Source organism: Aulonocara stuartgranti (assembly GCF_965226115.1).
Source record: "Aulonocara stuartgranti genome assembly, chromosome: 9".
Classification (NCBI taxonomy): domain Eukaryota; kingdom Metazoa; phylum Chordata; class Actinopteri; order Cichliformes; family Cichlidae; genus Aulonocara; species Aulonocara stuartgranti.
In genome coordinates, this window is record NC_138960.1 from 34,282,144 (window position 1) to 34,302,500 (window position 20,357).

Consider the following 20,357-nt stretch of genomic DNA (forward strand, 5'->3'; position numbering starts at 1 on the left):
AGGGCCTTGGAGTAGGGGTATGTCACCAGGGTGCAGAGGAGGCTACCCCCCCCTCTGTCCCCTTCTGGCTGCCTCTGCCTCAATTTTATCCCACAACTTAGACATTCACATTATTCACACTCTCATTACACATACATATAGGATCTTGGGGGTGGGCACAATCACGGAGTCCAAATTACCATCAGGGTGTACACCTCACCCCTGGCGTCGTTGCCCACCTCTAAATACACTTAGACATTGAGGGCTATCAGGAGGGACTATGCGCTTACCTGCTGCTCCTTGGCAGGTAGCTCCATGCCCTCCTGGGTTTTAAATGCACCTTAGAACACACATGCATCAACACTACAATGAGCGGGTGGAGGGAGGTTTGGAGTCTTCTCCCACCCCCATTCTCTGCGGCCTGCTGGAGCGGGAGGGCTAGTAGGAGGAGTTGGCCGTCCGACTGCGGTCTGGAGTGTGGGGCCTCCCTGCTGCTACGGAGTCGGGGTGGTCTGCCTCTCCCCACCGCAGGGAAAAGGGTAACACCACCTGGGTCTGGGTGCAGTTCCCCCCTCCAGGGACAAGGGTACCTAGACCCGGTTTGTAGAGTACGCTTGGGGAGTGTGATCGTGTGTACAGCGTCTCTTTATGTCTGTCTCCACGTTGGTTGAGTGTGGAGTAAGTGCATATGAGAGCATGAGGGTGGGAATGGATGTTTGTGTCTGTGTGTGCCTGTATGTCTGTGTCTATATGTCAGGCTGGGTATCAGACGCCACCTCTCTGGGGACACCTCAGGCCCTCCAAGGTTTGGAGGCCTATCTCCACCTACCACCACTTCCCCTGCCGGTGGCGGACTCCCTCAGGTGTCGGTGCGTTGGTGGTTCTTTGTGTCTGGGGGTGGGCGTCCAGGTACACACCGGCTCACTCCTTGGCGGCCGCTTATCGGGGCCTGGAGCCTGGGGCTCGCTCGGGCCCCTTCGGGGGTGGGGTGCCCCCGGCCTCTCGGCCTGGGGCTCGGTCACTCAGGCACAGCTGGCGGCCGGCGGGGCTCACGGGCGCGTCACTGCAACTCCCCCTGGCTTCTGCTCCGTGGCTGCTGAGTGAACCCTCATCTGGGACTCTCCTCAGCTCTTACTGGGACAGTGGCGCGGCTGCCCCTCTGTTGGTCTTCCATGGTCTCTTGTGTTCTGGGGGCCTCTGGATGTCTGGAGTTTTGATCTCCTTCATACCTGCTTCACACCCTGGAGGACGGGGCTGTGGCCCCCCCACACTCCCTAGCAGATCGTTACATGGAGAAACCTTTGGAATACAAGCGCTGATCCACACGGGTATGCACACGGGTGTTCACTGCTCGTAGACCCAAATTACACCTTTCTTGGCTGCTACTTCGAAGCACATCTGTCCTGCGTGCTGCACAACAACATTGAATATTTAGTATTTACTGCTGTTTACACTTAGCTAGATTAATGCGATGGTGTTGTGTTTAGTATGTTGCTTTGTTTTTTTTTTTGTCTTTTTTTGCTTGTTTTCTATTCTTCTCTCAACAGGTGATCCAGGAGATTTTTATTTTTTTTCTCCCCCCTTTTCTCACTGTCCCTCTCCCCTTCTGTTTTTCCTTTCCTTCCTCTTTCTTTCTCCCTTTCCTATCTCTCACTCATGTCTGTCCCGTCTGTAACATCTGAAAATAAAATATAATAAATAATAAAAACAAAGATCGACCAAATGGACCAATACGGCAATGCCACGATGATCCATTTGGCAAAGTAAATCCATTGGGTATCCTTGTTGGTCTTCAGACAACAATTCTGATGGCTAAAGAACCAAATGGGACAGGCGAGAAAAAAAAGAAAAAAAAAAAGAAATGATGACGGATGATGGTGGCAGCAGCCGTTCTTCTCTGCGTGAGTAGCTAATTTACGTTGAGTAGGCTAACCACGTTATTACATTAATGCATGTAAGGTGAACTAGCAAACATCATCATAGCTACATGCGGCTGTCCTCTTGTTTGATGGCAGATACTCCCTTCACCCTGGACAAAAAGGCTAAAATGACCAAAGAAAAAGTGGGAAACAGCTGAACATGAGAGGATTTTGGACAAAGTTTGTGTTTTTTTTCCATTGTTTAAGCACTGCTTCCAGCCAAGAGTGATACCATATATGCCCTATAGCTGCAGAAAAGGCTAACATTGTTATCTTTTTACAAAAAAAAAACAAAACAGCTGAACATGAGAGGTTTTTGGACAAAGTTTGTGTTCTCCATTCTTTAAGCACCGGTTTGAGCACCGTTTAAGCACCGGCACCGTTTCAAAAGTACCGATTTGGCACCGGTATCGGATAAAACCTAAACGATACCCATCCCTACTGGTGATGGTAAGCTACATTGTAGCCACAGCCACCCTGGGGCGCACTGACAGAGGCGAGGCTGCCGGACACTGGCGCCACCAGGCCCTCTGAAGTTTGACCCTCGGTCTGTTGGAACAGATTTTGGCAAACCGAAAGCGGAGAAAAAGTTCACTTGCACTCTGACAACAGCTTTGACTTTAACAGTGAGGAACGGAATAGCCTCGGGGAAGCGTGTGGCGGCGCACATCAAAGTTAAAATATACTAACGTCCTGACTTTGTTTTTGGGAAGCGGTCCTACACAATCAATGAGTATGTGCTGAAATGGTTCCCCTAAAGCCGGGATCAGATGCAATGGAGCGGGAGGAATAACTTGGTTGGTTTTACACTGACCTGATAAAGGTGAAAGGAGCGGCAGTACCTAGTTACATCCGTTTTTAACCCTGGCCACAAAAAGTGATGCAGAATACGATGGTTTTTCTAATTCCTAAATGTCCAGAGAAACTGTCATGTGCAAGACTGATTACTTGGGGTCGGAACCTTTGTGATACAACTACCTGTTGAAATACATTCCACCCAAGATCACTTGATGAGGGAGGGTGCCATTTACGCATTAACACGTTGTTGCCAATGCTGTAAACATGGGGGTTTGCTCGTTGGAATTTACAGCAAGTAAACATTTGGCCAGAGTTGGATCATTCTGTTGCACATGGACAAAATCTGCTTTACTTGCCTCAATAGACAGGTCAGGTGTAGCAGGTAGCAGGCTATCAGACACACATTTTTCTTCTTTTTCCACAGGTGGCTCAGCTTTCACAGGATCATCTTCAGAACACAGGAAAGAGTCAGACAAATCAACATCACTGTATCTGCGCTTATACACACATGTGACGACACAGGCAGGGAAAACAGAGGGCAGACTGCCAGCAGCAGATTCAGAAACAAAAACCAAATCATCGATGGGTTTTCAATTACCTCGGAGATTGGGAAAATCTTTCCATTTGCTAGATCATTCCCCAGAATAATAGTAACTGCCTGTACGTGCAAGCGAGGGCGCACCCCAATTGCTACCGGGCCCGAAACGAGAGGTGACTGTAGGAAAACGCTGTGTAGCGGAGCCCGTGACACACACATACATATCCACTCCCCACACGAGAGCATCAGCACCACAAAACGAGTTACTAGAAAAAGGCAACGCGCTATCCAAAATGAGAGACTTGGTAGCCCCAGTGTCACACAAAATCACAATCAGCACACGATCCTCCTCTTTTCCAGTAGGTGAGGCGAACGCTTTTGAAAAGAAAGGTCCGGAGGATCCGACGGGATTAGGCATAGAGACCAACCGACTCAAACCTGGAGAAAACCAACACTCTTTGGCTTTCTCCAGGTTTGAGTTTGCTCTTAGGGACGAAGTGATAGACAATTAGCAATGACATGGCTGGTGTCATGGCAATAAAAGCATTCACGAACGTTCATGGGAACTGGATCAGGGTGTGTTTGATGTGCAGGAGAAACCCTTAAGCTCCTCGCAGGCGCAGACAACGGAGTATATTCACACAGCTGAAAATGTAGCGCAATGGGTCAACAGAAACTCATCTGCGGAACAGCAGCTTTACACAATGAATCCACCTTTTGCTCATTGAGGTACATAACAACATTTTTTGGAAGACACGTTTTGAATTCTTCCAACAGAACCAATTGTCTTAGCTAAGTAAAATCCTTCACTTTACTTGCACCTAACTACTTATCAAACTTATCTACATGTGTTTGGTTGGCAGATTTTTCGCAGGACCGAAACATTTGGCAACATGCCTCATGAACTAACTCAGAAAACACTAAAATAGTGGATTTCACAATTTCATAATCCCGACTGTGATCAATGGATAAGCTCGTGCACACTTCTTGTGCTTTCCCCACCAATTTGCACTGCAACAACAAACTCCACACGTCCTTGGGCCATTTTAAAGTGGTTGCGATGCGTTCAAAGGCATTAAAGTAAGAGTCAACCTTACTTTCTCTGAAAGGTGGCACTAAGGCAATTTGCTTTCTTGCATCAAACTGGTCAGAGGAGAATCAGTCAAGTTTTACTCACATTTTTACTCAATGGGGTAGAGGTAACATTGCTCCATAGGCCTTATTCGGAGATGCAGTAGCTCAACTTCTTTGGCTTTAGCCTAAAGCTCCACCTCTTTCAGGCAAAGGGCAAGCTTAAGATCATCCGTAATCAATTCTGGTAATTGTCTGGCCAGGATAATGTTTGGGACTTGAACGGCAGCAGGAGCCTCCATCCACCACCAAACCTCCAGACGCATCAACCGGTCGAAGTTTCACCTTCGCAATTACCCCTTTTTCCACCATCTGCTCTGCCAGACACTGCTTAATTTCTGCCTTTTTTGGATTTAAGAGGACACCAACATTAAACAAATTTGCCACAAACAACAAATCTGCCTTGGTGCATCGATCCAACTTAGCCATGGTGGGTTGATGTGCAAAATAATACACATCAAAGTAATTACAGCTAGTTTACCCATTACACCACAAGAAAGCTGCCAACCAAAAGCTGAAGGAAACCTACACAATGAGCAAAAAAAAAAAGGCAAACAAAAAGAGCGTACAAGCCCCACTTTATTTTCAGCCCCAGTCTAAGGATACGCTTAAAGTCCACTGTGGATGAACTGGTATCTTTTTAAGCCTCCAGCCTGGGTAAAAGACTTTACAAAAAACTCACCTATGTACACTTTAACTCCACTGTGGATGAGTTGGTGTTTTTTCAAGTCTGCAGGATCGTTAAAAGACTTTCCACACAAGTCGCAGCTGTACGGTTTAACTCCACCGTGGATGACTTGGTGTGTTTTTAAGCTTGCAGGGTGGGTAAAAGACTTTCCACACAACTCACAGCTGTATGGTTTAACTCCACTGTGGATGAGCTGGTGTGATTTTAGGTGTCCTTTCTGGGTAAAACGTTTTCCACACAAGTCACATCTGTACGGTTTAACTCCACTGTGGACGAGTTGGTGTGCTTTAAAGTTTCCAAGATGGGTAAAATTCTTCCCACACTCATCACAGCTGTATTTTTTCTCTCCCTTTCTTCTGTGAGGTTTGTCGGCCTCCTGAGAGGGCTGACTTCTCACTCCGTGTTGGTCCTGCAGTGACAGAGATACAAACAGAGGCAGTGAGTGAAATGCAGTCGTGGACTAAACTGAAACTGCCTCCATTAGTGGGATCCAAGATGTCAACAAACACATTGTAGGTGGATTACTTGGTGTGTTTTTAAGCTTGTCCACTCTGGACAGAATCGACTTTTTGGAGACATTGTACAGTGGGGCAAAAAAGTATTTAGTCAGCCACCGATTGTGCAAGTTCCCCCACCTAAAATGATGACAGAGGTCAGTAATTTGCACCAGAGGTACACTTCAACTGTGAGAGACAGAATGTGAAAAAAAAAAATCCATGAATCCACATGGTAGGATTTGTAAAGAATTTATTCGTAAATCAGGGTGGAAAATAAGTATTTGGTCACCTCAAACAAGGAAAATCTCTGGCTCTCACAGACCTGTAACGTCTTCTGTAAGAAGCTTTTCTGTCCCCCACTCGTTACCTGTATGAATGGCACCTGTTTGAACTCATCATCTGTATAAAAGACACCTGTCCACAGCCTCAAACAGTCAGACTCCAAACTCCGCCATGGCCAAGACCAAAGAGCTTTCGAAGGACACCAGGAAAAGTATTGTAGACCTGCACCAGACTGGGAAGAGTGAATCTACAATAGGCAAGCAGCTTGGTGTGAAAAAATCAACTGTGGGAGCAATTATCAGAAAATGGAAGACATACAAGACCACTGATAATCTCCCTCGATCTGGGGCTCCACGCAAGATCTCATCATGAGAACGGTGAGCAAAGATCCCAGAACCACACGGGGGGACCTGGTGAATGACCTGCAGAGAGCTGGGACCAAAGTAACAAAGGTCACCATCAGTAACACACTACAACGGCAGGGAATCAAATCCCGCAGTGCCAGACGTGTTCCGCTGCTGAAGCCAGTGCATGTCCAGGCCCGTCTGAAGTTTGCCAGAGAGCACATGGATGATACAGCAGAGGATTGGGAGAATGTCATGTGGTCAGATGAAACCAAAGTAGAACTTTTTGGTATAAACTCAACTCGTCGTGTTTGGAGGAAGAAGAATACTGAGTTGCATCCCAAGAACACCATACCTACTGTGAAGCATGGGGGTGGAAACATCATGCTATGGGGCTGTTTTTCTGCCAAGGGGACAGGACGACTGATCCGTGTTAAGGACAGAATGAATGGGGCCATGTATCGTGAGATTTTGAGCCAAAACCTCCTTCCATCAGTGAGAACTTTGAAGATGAAACGAGGCTGGGTCTTCCAACATGACAATGATCCAAAACACACCGCCCGGGCAACAAAGGAGTGGCTCCGTAAGAAGCATTTGAAAGTCCTGGAGTGGCCTAGCCAGTCTCCAGACCTCAACCCCATAGAAAATCTGTGGCGGGAGTTGAAAGTCCGTGTTGCTCGGCGACAGCCCCAAAACATCACTGCTCTCGAGAAGATCTGCATGGAGGAATGGGCCAAAATACCAGCTACTGTGTGTGCAAACCTGGTAAAGACCTATAGTAAACGTTTGACCTCTGTTATTGCCAACAAGGGTTATGTTACAAAGTATTGAGTTGTATTTTTGTTATTGACCAAATACTTATTTTCCACCCTGATTTACGAATAAATTCTTTACAAATCCTACCATGTGGATTCATGGATTTTTTTTTCCACATTCTGTCTCTCACAGTTGAAGTGTACCTCTGGTGCAAATTACTGACCTCTGTCATCATTTTAAGTGGGGGAACTTGCACAATCGGTGGCTGACTAAATACTTTTTTGCCCCACTGTAGGTGTGCTGTGCCCCAGTCTAGGGGTACAGGACCATAACATAAGGGTAAGAAAGGAAGTGACCCCGCCCGGGTCCCCCAAACCATACCTAGAAGCCAATCTTTGAAGTGAACGGTGGTTTATTTGTGTCTACACTGTCCATGTCCTGTTGAAATACATTCCACCCAAGATCTCTTGATGAGGGAGGGTGCCATTTACGCATTAACACGTTGTTGCCAATGCTGTAAACATGGGGGTTTGCTCGTTGGAATTTACAGCAAGTAAACATTTGGCCAGAGTTGGATCATTCTGTTGCACATGGACAAAATCTGCTTTGCTTACCTCAATAGACAGGTCAGGTGTAGCAGGTAGCAGGCTATCAGACACACATTTTTCTTCTTTTTCCACAGGTGGCTCAGCTTTCACAGGATCATCTTCAGAACACGGGAAAGAGTCAGACAAATCAACATCACTGTATCTGCGCTTATACACACATGTGACGACACAGGCAGGGAAAACAGAGGGCAGACTGCCAGCAGCAGATTCAGAAACAAAAACCAAATCATCGATGGGGTTTTCAATTACCTCGGAGATTGGGAAAATCTTTCCATTTGCTAGATCATTCCCCAGAATAATAGTAACCGCCTGTACGTGCAAGCGAGGGCGCACCCCAATTGCTACCAGGCCCGAAACGAGAGGTGACTGTAGGAAAACGCTGTGTAGCGGAGCCCGTGACACACACATACATATCCACTCCCCACACGAGAGCATCAGCACCACAAAACGAGTTACTAGAAAAAGGCAACGCGCTATCCAAAATGAGAGACTTGGTAGCCCCAGTGTCACACAAAATCACAATCAGCACACGATCCTCCTCTTTTCCAGTAGGTGAGGCGAACGCTTTTGAAAAGAAAGGTCCGGAGGATCCGACGGGATTAGGCATAGAGACCAACCGACTCAAACCTGGAGAAAACCAACACTCTTTGGCTTTCTCCAGGTTTGAGTTTGCTCTTAGGGACGAAGTGATAGACAATTAGCAATGACATGGCTGGTGTCATGGCAATAAAAGCATTCACGAACGTTCATGGGAACTGGATCAGGGTGTGTTTGATGTGCAGGAGAAACCCTTAAGCTCCTCGCAGGCGCAGACAACGGAGTATATTCACACAGCTGAAAATGTAGCGCAATGGGTCAACAGAAACTCATCTGCGAGAACAGCAGCTGAATCCACCTTTTGCTCATTGAGGTACATAACAACATTTTTTGGAAGACACGTTTTGAATTCTTCCAACAGAACCAATTGTCTTAGCTAAGTAAAATCCTTCACTTTACTTGCACCTAACTACTTATCAAACTTATCTACATGTGTTTGGTTGGCAGATTTTTCGCAGGACCGAAACATTTGGCAACATGCCTCATGAACTAACTCAGAAAACACTAAAATAGTGGATTTCACAATTTCATAATCCCGACTGTGATCAATGAATAAGCTCGTGCACACTTCTTGTGCTTTCCCCACCAATTTGTACTGCAACAACAAACTCCACACGTCCTTGGGCCATTTTAAAGTGGTTGCGATGCGTTCAAAGGCATTAAAGTAAGAGTCAACCTTACTTTCTCTGAAAGGTGGCACTAAGGCAATTTGCTTTCTTGCATCAAACTGGTCAGAGGAGAATCAGTCAAGTTTTACTCACATTTTTACTCAATGGGGTAGAGGTAACATTGCTCCATAGGCCTTATTCGGAGATGCAGTAGCTCAACTTCTTTGGCTTTAGCCTAAAGCTCCACCTCTTTCAGGCAAAGGGCAAGCTTAAGATCATCCGTAATCAATTCTGGTAATTGTCTGGCCAGGATAATGTTTGGGACTTGAACGGCAGCAGGAGCCTCCATCCACCACCAAACCTCCAGACGCATCAACCGGTCGAAGTTTCACCTTCGCAATTACCCCTTTTTCCACCATCTGCTCTGCCAGACACTGCTTAATTTCTGCCTTTTTTGGATTCAAGAGGACACCAACATTAAAAAATTTGCCACCAACAACAAATCTGCCTTGGTGCATCGATCCAACTTAGCCATGGTGGGTTGATGTGCAAAATAACACACATCAAAGTAATTACAGCTAGTTTACCCATTACACCACAAGAAAGCTGCCAACCAAAAGCTGAAGGAAACCTACAAAACACAATGAGCAAAAAAAAAAAGGCAAACAAAAAGAGCGTACAAGCCCCACTTTATTTTCAGCCCCAGTCTAAGGATACGCTTAAAGTCCACTGTGGATGAACTGGTATCTTTTTAAGCCTCCAGCCTGGGTAAAAGACTTTACAAAAAACTCACCTATGTACACTTTTACTCCACTGTGGATGAGTTGGTGTTTTTTCAAGTTTGAAGGATCGTTAAAAGACTTTCCACACAAGTCGCAGCTGTACGGTTTAAATCCAGAGTGAGTGACTTGGTGACGTTGTAAGGTGCTACTCCGAGCAAAAGCTTTACCGCATTGACCACAGCTGTACGCCTTGATTCCAGAGTGGATGAGTTGATGACGCTGTAAGTTACCACTGCAAGTAAAAGCTTTACCACACAACTCACAACTGTATGGTTTAACTCCACTGTGGATGACTTGGTGTGTTTTTAAGCTTGCAGGGTTGGTAAAAGACTTTCCACATAACTCACAGCTGTATGGTTTAACTCCACCGTGGATGACTTGGTGTGTTTTTAAGCTTGCAGGGTGGGTAAAAGACTTTCCACACAACTCACAGCTGTATGGTTTAACTCCACTGTGGATGAGCTGGTGTGATTTTAGGTGTCCTTTCTGGGTAAAACGTTTTCCACACAAGTCACATCTGTACGGTTTATCTCCACTGTGGACCAGTTGGTGTGCTTTAAAGTTTCCAAGATGGGTAAAATTCTTCCCACACTCATCACAGCTGTATTTTTTCTCTCCCTTTCTTCTGTGAGGTTTGTCGGCCTCCTGAGAGCGCTGACTTCTCGCTCCGTGTTGGTCCTGCAGTGACAGAGATACAAACAGAGGCAGTGAGTGAAATGCAGTCATGGACTAAACTGAAACTGCCTCCATTAGTGGGATCCAAGATGTCAACAAACACATTGTAGGTGGATGACTTGGTGTGTTTTTAAGCTTGTCCAATCTGGACAGAATCGACTTTTTGGAGACATTGTAGGTGTGCTGTTCCCCAGTCTAGGGGTACAGGACCATAACATAAGGGTAAGAAAGGAAGTGACCCCACCCGGGTCCCCCAAATCATACCCAGAAGCCAATCTTTGAAGTGAACGGTGGTTTATTTGTGTCTACACTGAAATGTTAAGTCCGGGGTGAACACAGGCCAAAATAACAAACAAAACAATCTAAGTCAGGAAACGAGGTGCTACCTAAAACCCTATGTGAAAGAAAAACCACCACTACTAATCCAGTTTGTAGCAGTGCGGCGACCTGCCAGGCAGGTTGCTGGACGGGCCCCTCGGACCCTCCAGCAGGAACAGACGGCTGAAGCAGTTCCTCGGACCCTCCAGCGGAGGCAGCTTGCTGGACGGGCCCCTCGGACCCTCCAGCAGAGGCAGCTTGCTGGACGGGCCCCTCGGACCCTCCAGCGGAGGCTGGTTGCTGGACGGGCCCCTCGGACCCTCCAGCGGAGGCTGGTTGCTGGATGGATGACCGAGGAGAGGAGTGACGGTGGCGTCGCTTCCTTCTAGACGAGGGAACAGGAACCGGTGGAGAAATGTAGAGACCTCCTCCTCATCCTCCGACCACATAGCCGCCAGGAAAAAGGCAGGCGAATGGACAGGCGAACAAGGTCCCGGCCTGCATGAGGAAGGAGAGGAAGTCTGTGGTAGCAATGAGGCAGGTGGTGAGTGTGTGTTGTCCTGGAGCGGCGGTAAAGAAGTGGAGGTAGAGAGAGCAAGCTCGCCAGCCCTGACTTGCTCCCTCCAGGCAGCTATGGAGCTGCCCAGCACAGTGTCCGTAGAAAGCTGAGTAAGCCGAGGGTTGCTCCGAATGATAGCATCTATGGCACTTAGCCTAACTGCCATAGTCCTCAAATCATTGGCCTGAGCAATGCGGCCAAGAAGCTTAATCATCCGCACCATCTCAGTGTTGAATTCAAAAGCTGAAGAGTCTGCGGGGTCCATGTTCTGGTCGTGGTCTTCTGTCACGTTTGGGCTGTGTGCAGGCAGGAGTGGTGGTAAGGAGGACCCAAAGTGCAGACACTCGGAGGCAAAAGTGTATTTCAAAACTCAGCTTTTATTGCTGGCAAACGTAACAAAAATCCAAAAATCCAAATAAACATACATGAGCAGGCAGACAGCACACACAGCATAAATTAGGGTAGACCACGACACAGACACAGAGAAACACAGGGCTTAAATACACAGAGGGAGCAATCAGGGAATGGGTAACAGGAGGGAAACACAGCTGGGGCAAATCAGGTCTAACGAGACAAAGGAAGCAAAACCAGACACATATACATGAGACACGGACTTTCAAAGTAAAACAGGAAACATAACACAGACTGAACTAAAGACACAGACTCACATGCAGGCACTGCAACAGAGGGAACAGAGACGTGGGACCAGGGCAGACACAGACACTGACTGGACACGGGGATATAGCAACTAAGGATACACAGAGACGCGAACTAGACAAGGGGATACAGCTGACAGGGGAGACAGAGCAACTAGAAAAGACAGAGACATAAACCATAAGACAGAACTCAAAGAAACCAAAGACTAGAGATGATAAATAATATAATAAACTCAAAAACCCTGGGTCAACGACCCAGGCATCCTAACAGTTGCATCATATTGCTGTAATTGTTTATATGCTTTATATATTCTGAGCTAAGTTGATCTATAGTGTTACATCCAGGGCTCGCAAAATAGCTAGCCCGACGTCCCGGGGCTAGCGATTTTTCCAGTCGGGCTACCAAAATCTATCTCTGCCCTGCCCGTTGGGCTGTCATAGAAAGGAAAAATATATGTCAATGCTTTTGCATTCTTTCGGAAATGTAGCTGGGTAATTATGTCATTGGCATCGGTGAGCCACTGTCAATATGTGACATATTGAAATCACGTTTGAATTTGCGCTCGTTTTTTGCTTTCACTCTGCAATCGCGCGAATCCTTAAAAATAAGTATATGAACATACAGGGAGTGCAGAATTATTAGGCAAGTTGTATTTTTGAGGAATAATGTTATTATTGAACAACAACCATGTTCTCAATGAACCCAAAAAACTCATTAATATCAAAGCTGAATGTTTGTGGAAGTAGTTTTTAGTTTGTTTTTAGTTTTAGCTATTTTAGGGGGATATCTGTGTGTGCAGGTGACTATTACTGTGCATAATTATTAGGCAACTTAACAAAAAACAAATATATACCCATTTCAATTATTTATTTTTACCAGTGAAACCAATATAACATCTCCACATTCACAAATATACATTTCTGACATTCAAAAACAAAACAAAAACAAATCAGCGACCAATATAGCCACCTTTCTTTGCAAAGACACTCAAAAGCCTGCCATCCATGGATTCTGTCAGTGTTTTGATCTGTTCACCATCAACATTGCGTGCAGCAGCAACCACAGCCTCCCAGACACTGTTCAGAGGTGTACTGTTTTCCCTCCTTGTAAATCTCACATTTGATGATGGACCACAGGTTCTCAATGGGGTTCAGATCAGGTGAACAAGGAGGCCATGTCATTAGTTTTTCTTCTTTTATACCCTTTCTTGCCAGCCACGCTGTGGAGTACTTGGACGCGTGTGATGGAGCATTGTCCTGCATGAAAATCATGTTTTTCTTGAAGGATGCAGACTTCTTCCTGTACCACTGCTTGAAGAAGGTGTCTTCCAGAAACTGGCAGTAGGACTGGGAGTTGAGCTTGACTCCATCCTCAACCCGAAAAGCCCCCACAAGCTCATCTTTGATGATACCAGCCCAAACCAGTACTCCACCTCCACCTTGCTGGCGTCTGAGTCGGACTGGAGCTCTCTGCCCTTTACCAATCCAGCCACGGGCCCATCCATCTGGCCCATCAAGACTCACTCTCATTTCATCAGTCCATAAAACCTTAGAAAAACCAGTCTTGAGATATTTCTTGGCCCAGTCTTGACGTTTCAGCTTGTGTGTCTTGTTCAGTGGTGGTCGTCTTTCAGCCTTTCTTACCTTGGCCATGTCTCTGAGTATTGCACACCTTGTGCTTTTGGGCACTCCAGTGATGTTGCAGCTCTGAAATATGGCCAAACTGGTGGCAAGTGGCATCTTGGCAGCTGCACGCTTGACTTTTCTCAGTTCATGGGCAGTTATTTGGCGCCTTGGTTTTTCCACACGCTTCTTGCGACCCTGTTGACTATTTTGAATGAAACGCTTGATTGTTCGATGATCACGCTTCAGAAGCTTTGCAATTTTGAGACTGCTGCATCCCTCTGCAAGATATCTCACTATTTTTGACTTTTCTGAGCCTGTCAAGTCCTTCTTTTGACCCATTTTGCCAAAGGAAAGGACGTTGCCTAATAATTATGCACACCTGATATAGGGTGTTGATGTCATTAGACCACACCCCTTCTCATTACAGAGATGCACATCACCTAATATGCTTAATTGGTAGTAGGCTTTAGAGCCTATACAGCTTGGAGTAAGACAACATGCATGAAGAGGATGATGTGGACAAAATACTCATTTGCCTAATAATTCTGCACTCCCTGTATAAGGATGTTATGTGTTTGTATACTTTCTGCCCAGTTTGACCCATTTAGCAGAAGTCAGCCTGTTTAAGCCTCTGATATCTATTCTGTATGACTTAAAGCAGTTATGACATGGTTTGATTTTCTCACCCAATAAAGGAATATTTAATATACCAGTCTACTCTTCATTCTATCAGAAACAGTTTTCACAGCCTGTAAGAAATTTGTACCCATATTTGTAAGCATTCAGACAGATTTAGTAATGCCAACATATTAAAAAAAACAATATTTGTCTCTTAGGTATAAAACATCTAACACATTGCTGTGTACATGCTCGTCTTTATGTGAAGCTATAAAGTGATAGGAAATATAAATAAACAATTCTTAGTTCAGCTGATGATATTGTTGTTTCAGTGTGTGCTGATAAAATATGATCTTTTCTGTTGTTCTTCTGGACCCTCTCTGTCTCATACTGGGAGTAATGGACAATTCGGTTATCAAAGGCAAGCACAAGAGACTGTTCCAGCTGTTATCTTTTGCGGCCAGGAAGAATATCCTGCTCCTCTGGGGCAGGCCAGCAATCCCAACTAAGAAATTCTGGCATAACACTGTGGACTGTATTCCCAATGAATATATAACTTGTATGCTCAACTTCACCTTGGACTCTTTCCACAGAACCTGGGACCCATATCTGAAATACGTTGGACCTGTATGGTCATCCTCCTTGCTACGGGGCTTTCCCAAACTGAATTAATTTGCCTGAATATTGGTCTTATTGGTTTGTTTTGATTCCTAGTGGGGTTGTGGTTTACCTCAACTGCCTTGTATGTGCCTCAGAACTTTGTATTGCCTGAGCTCTATTTTGTTCTGTTCTGGTTCTTGTGTACTTTTTCCTTTTGTCATTGTCTGCTACTATGGAGAAATCCCCCAAAAAATATTTTTTAAAAATGATCTTTGTATTTCCTTGTAACTTCTGTGGTTTTTGTTTGTGAACGTAGATTCTGTATTGTATGGAGGAGCCCAGGATGAAAAAGATAAAGCTGCTGATAACAACCAGCTGTGCACACAGTTTCAATAACAGTGTAACTGAGATATTTTTCTCACCTTTTGTGTTGAAGTCATTGTTTCCTCTGTAGTGGCTGAGCTGAGTCCAAATGGCTGAAACTGTTCCTCTGCTGCTCCACCAGACTCTTCTCCTCCTGTTACTCAGCTGGGACACAAAAGTATAGATATGTATTTTATCCCTGACAAGAAGAAGCAGAGCAAATTAACATTACTACACTCAGTGACAACAATACCTATGAAGCTTCAAGGTGAAACCCCAGAAGCAACTACAAAAAGAAAGTCATCAGCTGCCTACAAGAACTTGAAAAGATATTTGAGGTTTACACAGCTACATTCTCGCCTGAAAATATGTTAAACGTTTATTTTGTGACCCAGAAAGAATAATAAGAATAATATTAAAACTAACTAGCTGCCGCCATTGTTGGAAACTGAGCTGGGTTGCGCTATGAATTCTGGGACACAGCTTCTACTACTTCTTCGGGGTTTAACGGCAGCTGGCATCCTTGTATGTGCAGTGCTGCCATCTTCTGTTTCAGTCCGTGATTACACTCTTAAATCCTGCTACTTATTCCTGCATCTTTTGTGATCTTACAAAGCTTCAAACGACACGTCGACTATTAAATCAGTTGTCAACGATTTTGATAGTCGACATAATCGTGACTAGTCGACTAATCGTGGCAGCCCTACACCCTGTATATATGAACTTCCATAGATCCATAAAAAAGGAGTCCCACTCAGACTCATTGGTAGCAACATAAACTCAGCCACCTACAACATTTCCAAGCACTAGAGCAGGGCGATATGGCCAAAAATATTTATCACGATATAGATTTGACAATTTGCGATAACGATATAACTGACGATATAATTGATGCGAGACGAAATACAACTCCACAACTTTACTAGCGCAACCCCCACCCCCCTACCCCCCATCCATTTATTTTCACTTAAACAAGCAGCTGTTTTTTTATGTACATTAAAGCTATATAAAAATTTAACAGTGCAAATGCAAATTTCCAGTAGAAATGTGCTGACATATCCTGAGCATAACCATGTATAATATCCACTGAAGTTAAAAAGAAGTGCTTTGCAACATTAAACTGCAGTGTGGCAAATAAAATTGCAAATACGTATTTTTCAGACCATAAGGTGCACGGGATTATAAGGCACATTAAGTGAAACAAAGCAGTCAGAGAAATCAAACCTTATTCAACTCATTCTTCTTGCTTCCTCCACTTCTGTACCATTGATTCCTTAATGCTGTATTCTATCACAGCTGCTCTATTCCCATGTTGTTGCAGTATATTAATGGCTAACTTCGTAATGTGGATGGATTATCTCAGCTGTTCTCCTGACTGAAGTTTGGTCCGTTTATAGCATCCTGCCATGCGATTGCATTTGTCTCTAACCATCAGGAAACTTCACGTTAACTTTTATAAGTGGAAAAGTGTTAGTGTTCGTCCTCCAGCTTCACTGTTTATGTTATGCTAACATAGCTGTGTCGCTAGCAATCACGTAGCACATCATTATATACCAGCTAGCCCAACTTCAGTAACCCTACAAACGTCACTGCTGTTTAGTTTCCTGTCTTCATTTATGTTGGAAATTTTTTTTTCTTTCTTAATGCTACATATTTTTATGCTGACATACAGTGGGGCAAAAAAGTATTTAGTCAGCCACCGATTGTGCAAGTTCCCCCACCTAAAATGATGACAGAGGTCAGTAATTTGCACCAGAGGTACACTTCAACTGTGAGAGACAGAATGTGAAAAAAAAATCCATGAATCCACATGGTAGGATTTGTAAAGAATTTATTCGTAAATCAGGGTGGAAAATAAGTATTTGGTCAATAACAAAAATACAATTCTTACACACACACTGGACTTTCTGGACTTTGGTTTTGCACAACACTGGTCACTATATTCTTCATTTCCGGTTAATACTTGTACAGCTGCTGTTATTGTGTATATATTTATTTATATTTAGATTTCTTCATACATTCTTATATAGTTCTATATTGTGTATTGTGTATTTTGTTGTACAGTTATTTTATTTTCAACTTTAATTTATATATTTATCTTTATCTTATTCTTCCCAGTTAAATTTACCCTTCATTCTAATTTGTGTTGTACAGTTATTTCATTTTTAACCTTAATTTATATTTTATTCCTTCCTAGTTAAATTTACCCTTTTTAATTTTTCATATTTATTTCCTATCTTATTCATAGCCTTTTCCTTTTTTGTTCTCTTTAGGTCACGAGCAGTTGTCCAAGCATTTCACTACATATCGTACTGTGTATGACTGTGTACGTGACAAATAAAATTTGAATTTGATTTGATTTGATTTGCTTTACAACTCAATACTTTGTAACATAACCTTTGTTGGCAATAACAGAGGTCAAACGTTTACTATAGGTCTTTACCAGGTTTGCACACACAGTAGCTGGTATTTTGGCCCATTCCTCCATGCAGATCTTCTCGAGAGCAGTGATGTTTTGGGGCTGTCGCCGAGCAACACGGACTTTCAACTCCCGCCACAGATTTTCTATGGGGTTGAGGTCTGGAGACTGGCTAGGCCACTCCAGGACTTTCAAATGCTTCTTACGGAGCCACTCCTTTGTTGCCCGGGCGGTGTGTTTTGGATCATTGTCATGTTGGAAGACCCAGCCTCGTTTCATCTTCAAAGTTCTCACTGATGGAAGGAGGTTTTGGCTCAAAATCTCACGATACATGGCCCCATTCATTCTGTCCTTAACACGGATCAGTCGTCCTGTCCCCTTGGCAGAAAAACAGCCCCATAGCATGATGTTTCCACCCCCATGCTTCACAGTAGGTATGGTGTTCTTGGGATGCAACTCAGTATTCTTCTTCCTCCAAACACGACGAGTTGAGTTTATACCAAAAAGTTCTACTTTGGTTTCATCTGACCACATGACATTCTCCCAATCCTCTGCTGTATCATCCATGTGCTCTCTGGCAAACTTCAGACGGGCCTGGACATGCACTGGCTTCAGCAGCGGAACACGTCTGGCACTGTGGGATTTGATTCCCTGCCGTTGTAGTGTGTTACTGATGGTGACCTTTGTTACTTTGGTCCCAGCTCTCTGCAGGTCATTCACCAGGTCCCCCCGTGTGGTTCTGGGATCTTTGCTCACCGTTCTCATGATCATTTTGACCCCACGGGATGAGATCTTGCGTGGAGCCCCAGATCGAGGGAGATTATCAGTGGTCTTGTATGTCTTCCATTTTCTGATGATTGCTCCCACAGTTGATTTTTTCACACCAAGCTGCTTGCCTATTGTAGATTCACTCTTCCCAGTCTGGTGCAGGTCTACAATACTTTTCCTGGTGTCCTTCGAAAGCTCTTTGGTCTTGGCCATGGCGGAGTTTGCAGTCTGACTGTTTGAGGCTGTGGACAGGTGTCTTTTATACAGATGATGAGTTCAAACAGGTGCCATTCATACAGGTAACGAGTGGGGGACAGAAAAGCTTCTTACAGAAGACGTTACAGGTCTGTGAGAGCCAGAGATTTTCCATGTTTGAGGTGACCAAATACTTATTTTCCACCCTGATTTACGAATAAATTCTTTACAAATCCTACCATGTGGATTCATGGATTTTTTTTTCACATTCTGTCTCTCACAGTTGAAGTGTACCTCTGGTGCAAATTACTGACCTCTGTCATCATTTTAAGTGGGGGAACTTGCACAATCGGTGGCTGACTAAATACTTTTTTGCCCCACTGTATATTTATTCTCCTTGCAGGTGCAGCCCTTTCTAGTCATATATATATATATATATATATATATATATATATATATATATATATATATATATATATATATATATACACACACACACACACACCCTTTACCTTTCAACACATATATATTTGTACTCCTATACTCATATATACATACAATCCCAGTGTTTATCCTCTACCCTTGCATACATACACTCTGACATTCACATCTGCATTTCCTAACACAGGAAGTTCATCCTTTAAGCAGGAAGTTATTCTTAAACCAGGAAATGTGATACACTTGGAGAACTTACTTGACATACCCAGACCTAAACCAGAAGAACCAAGCAATGAAGCTGTTCAAAGTCATCCTGCTTTCTTTGCTAGTATTGCAGTTAATTTGTCGAGTAAGTAGTAATGAAAATGACATTAGAACTTTTTTAAATAATGTATTAGAATGTTTGGAACAAATTCAAAGAGAAGCTACAGATTCTTTTGTTCGTCAGAGGCTCCATAGAGAACTTGGTGATCACATTCAAACCTTATCTGGAATTTTGTCCATCTCAAGATTTGTTGACGATGCAAGAAATAGAGAAGCAGTGAATACATTACAGTCCTTAAATGGATGGCTAATTTTTTTACTGACTGCTTATGAAACCAGTCAACGAACTATATCTGAGAACAGACTTGTCTTGTTACCTCCACCTCTCATGACTTGCTCTCAAGGTCGACCGCGATACAGCATTTCAAGAGAGCAAATATCTCATTTAGTATCTCTTGGAATGAACTGGCAAAGCATTGCAACATGTTTAGGGGTTAGCTCCCGTACTCTGTACAGGCACAGAGAGGACCTTGGCATTGAGCCACTGACTTATGCAACATTTTCCGATGAAAACCTGAACAGGGTTGTTAGGGAAATTCTTCAGTATACCACAAATGCAGGTGAACGATATGTGCATGACAGCTTGAGATCACGTGGGTTACGCATCCAAAGGTGGCATGTAAGACAAAGTCTACAAGAAATTGACCCCTTTGGACGTTCCCTCAGAAGACGCAATGCAATACGTCGACGACTGTACAGTGTTCCTTTCCCCAATCAGTTATGGTGAGAAAATTCTAACAGAAAAACAGTCCTGATTCTAAGTCTATAGCGAAATGGATTATCTAAAGAAAAATAACTCATTGTTTTATTTACTCAAACTTGTGCATATCCTCGACCATGTCATAGTTTCCCCATACATAACTTCTACTTATTTCATTTTTCTATAGGCATATAGATGAAAACCACAAACTTGTGAGATGGAGGATGGTGTTCCATGGCTGTGTGGATGGTTTCAGTAGAACCAACATCTACCTTGCGTGTTTAGATAACAACAGGGCATCAAGTGTTTTGTCACTGTTCATGGTTGGTGTTCAGAACTTTGGAATGCCATCCAGAGTGAGATGTGATCACGGACTAGAAAACACTGGTGTTGCCTGTTTCATGCTTTACAGGCAAGGACTGAACAGGCATAGTGTTATCACTGGCAGGTCAGTGCATAATCAAAGAATTGAGCGATTATGGGCAGAATTAAATCGAGTGGTCTCATATCATTTTGTTAATCTTTTCAATTTTATGGAGGAGCATGGTGTATTAGATTCACTTAATGAGGT

The 20,357-nt window shown here is 44.0% G+C and overlaps 1 protein-coding gene across 2 annotated transcripts in view; it reads right to left on the minus strand.

Annotated features, from left to right (window-relative positions):
• Window positions 1-20,357, minus strand: part of LOC309714134 (uncharacterized protein) — a 47,387-nt gene that overhangs the window by 16,640 nt on the left and 10,390 nt on the right. For both annotated transcript variants that reach the window (XM_082546329.1, XM_082546330.1), the window contains exons 2-6: window positions 15,002-15,107; window positions 9,539-10,205; window positions 7,547-7,638; window positions 5,048-5,462; window positions 3,053-3,144 (exon numbers count right to left, since the gene is read on the minus strand). In XM_082546329.1, the coding sequence (XP_082402455.1) occupies window positions 3,053-3,144; window positions 5,048-5,462; window positions 7,547-7,638; window positions 9,539-10,205; window positions 15,002-15,019 (1,284 nt within the window). In that variant the 5' untranslated portion in view covers window positions 15,020-15,107. The remainder of the gene's footprint in view (window positions 1-3,052; window positions 3,145-5,047; window positions 5,463-7,546; window positions 7,639-9,538; window positions 10,206-15,001; window positions 15,108-20,357) is intronic.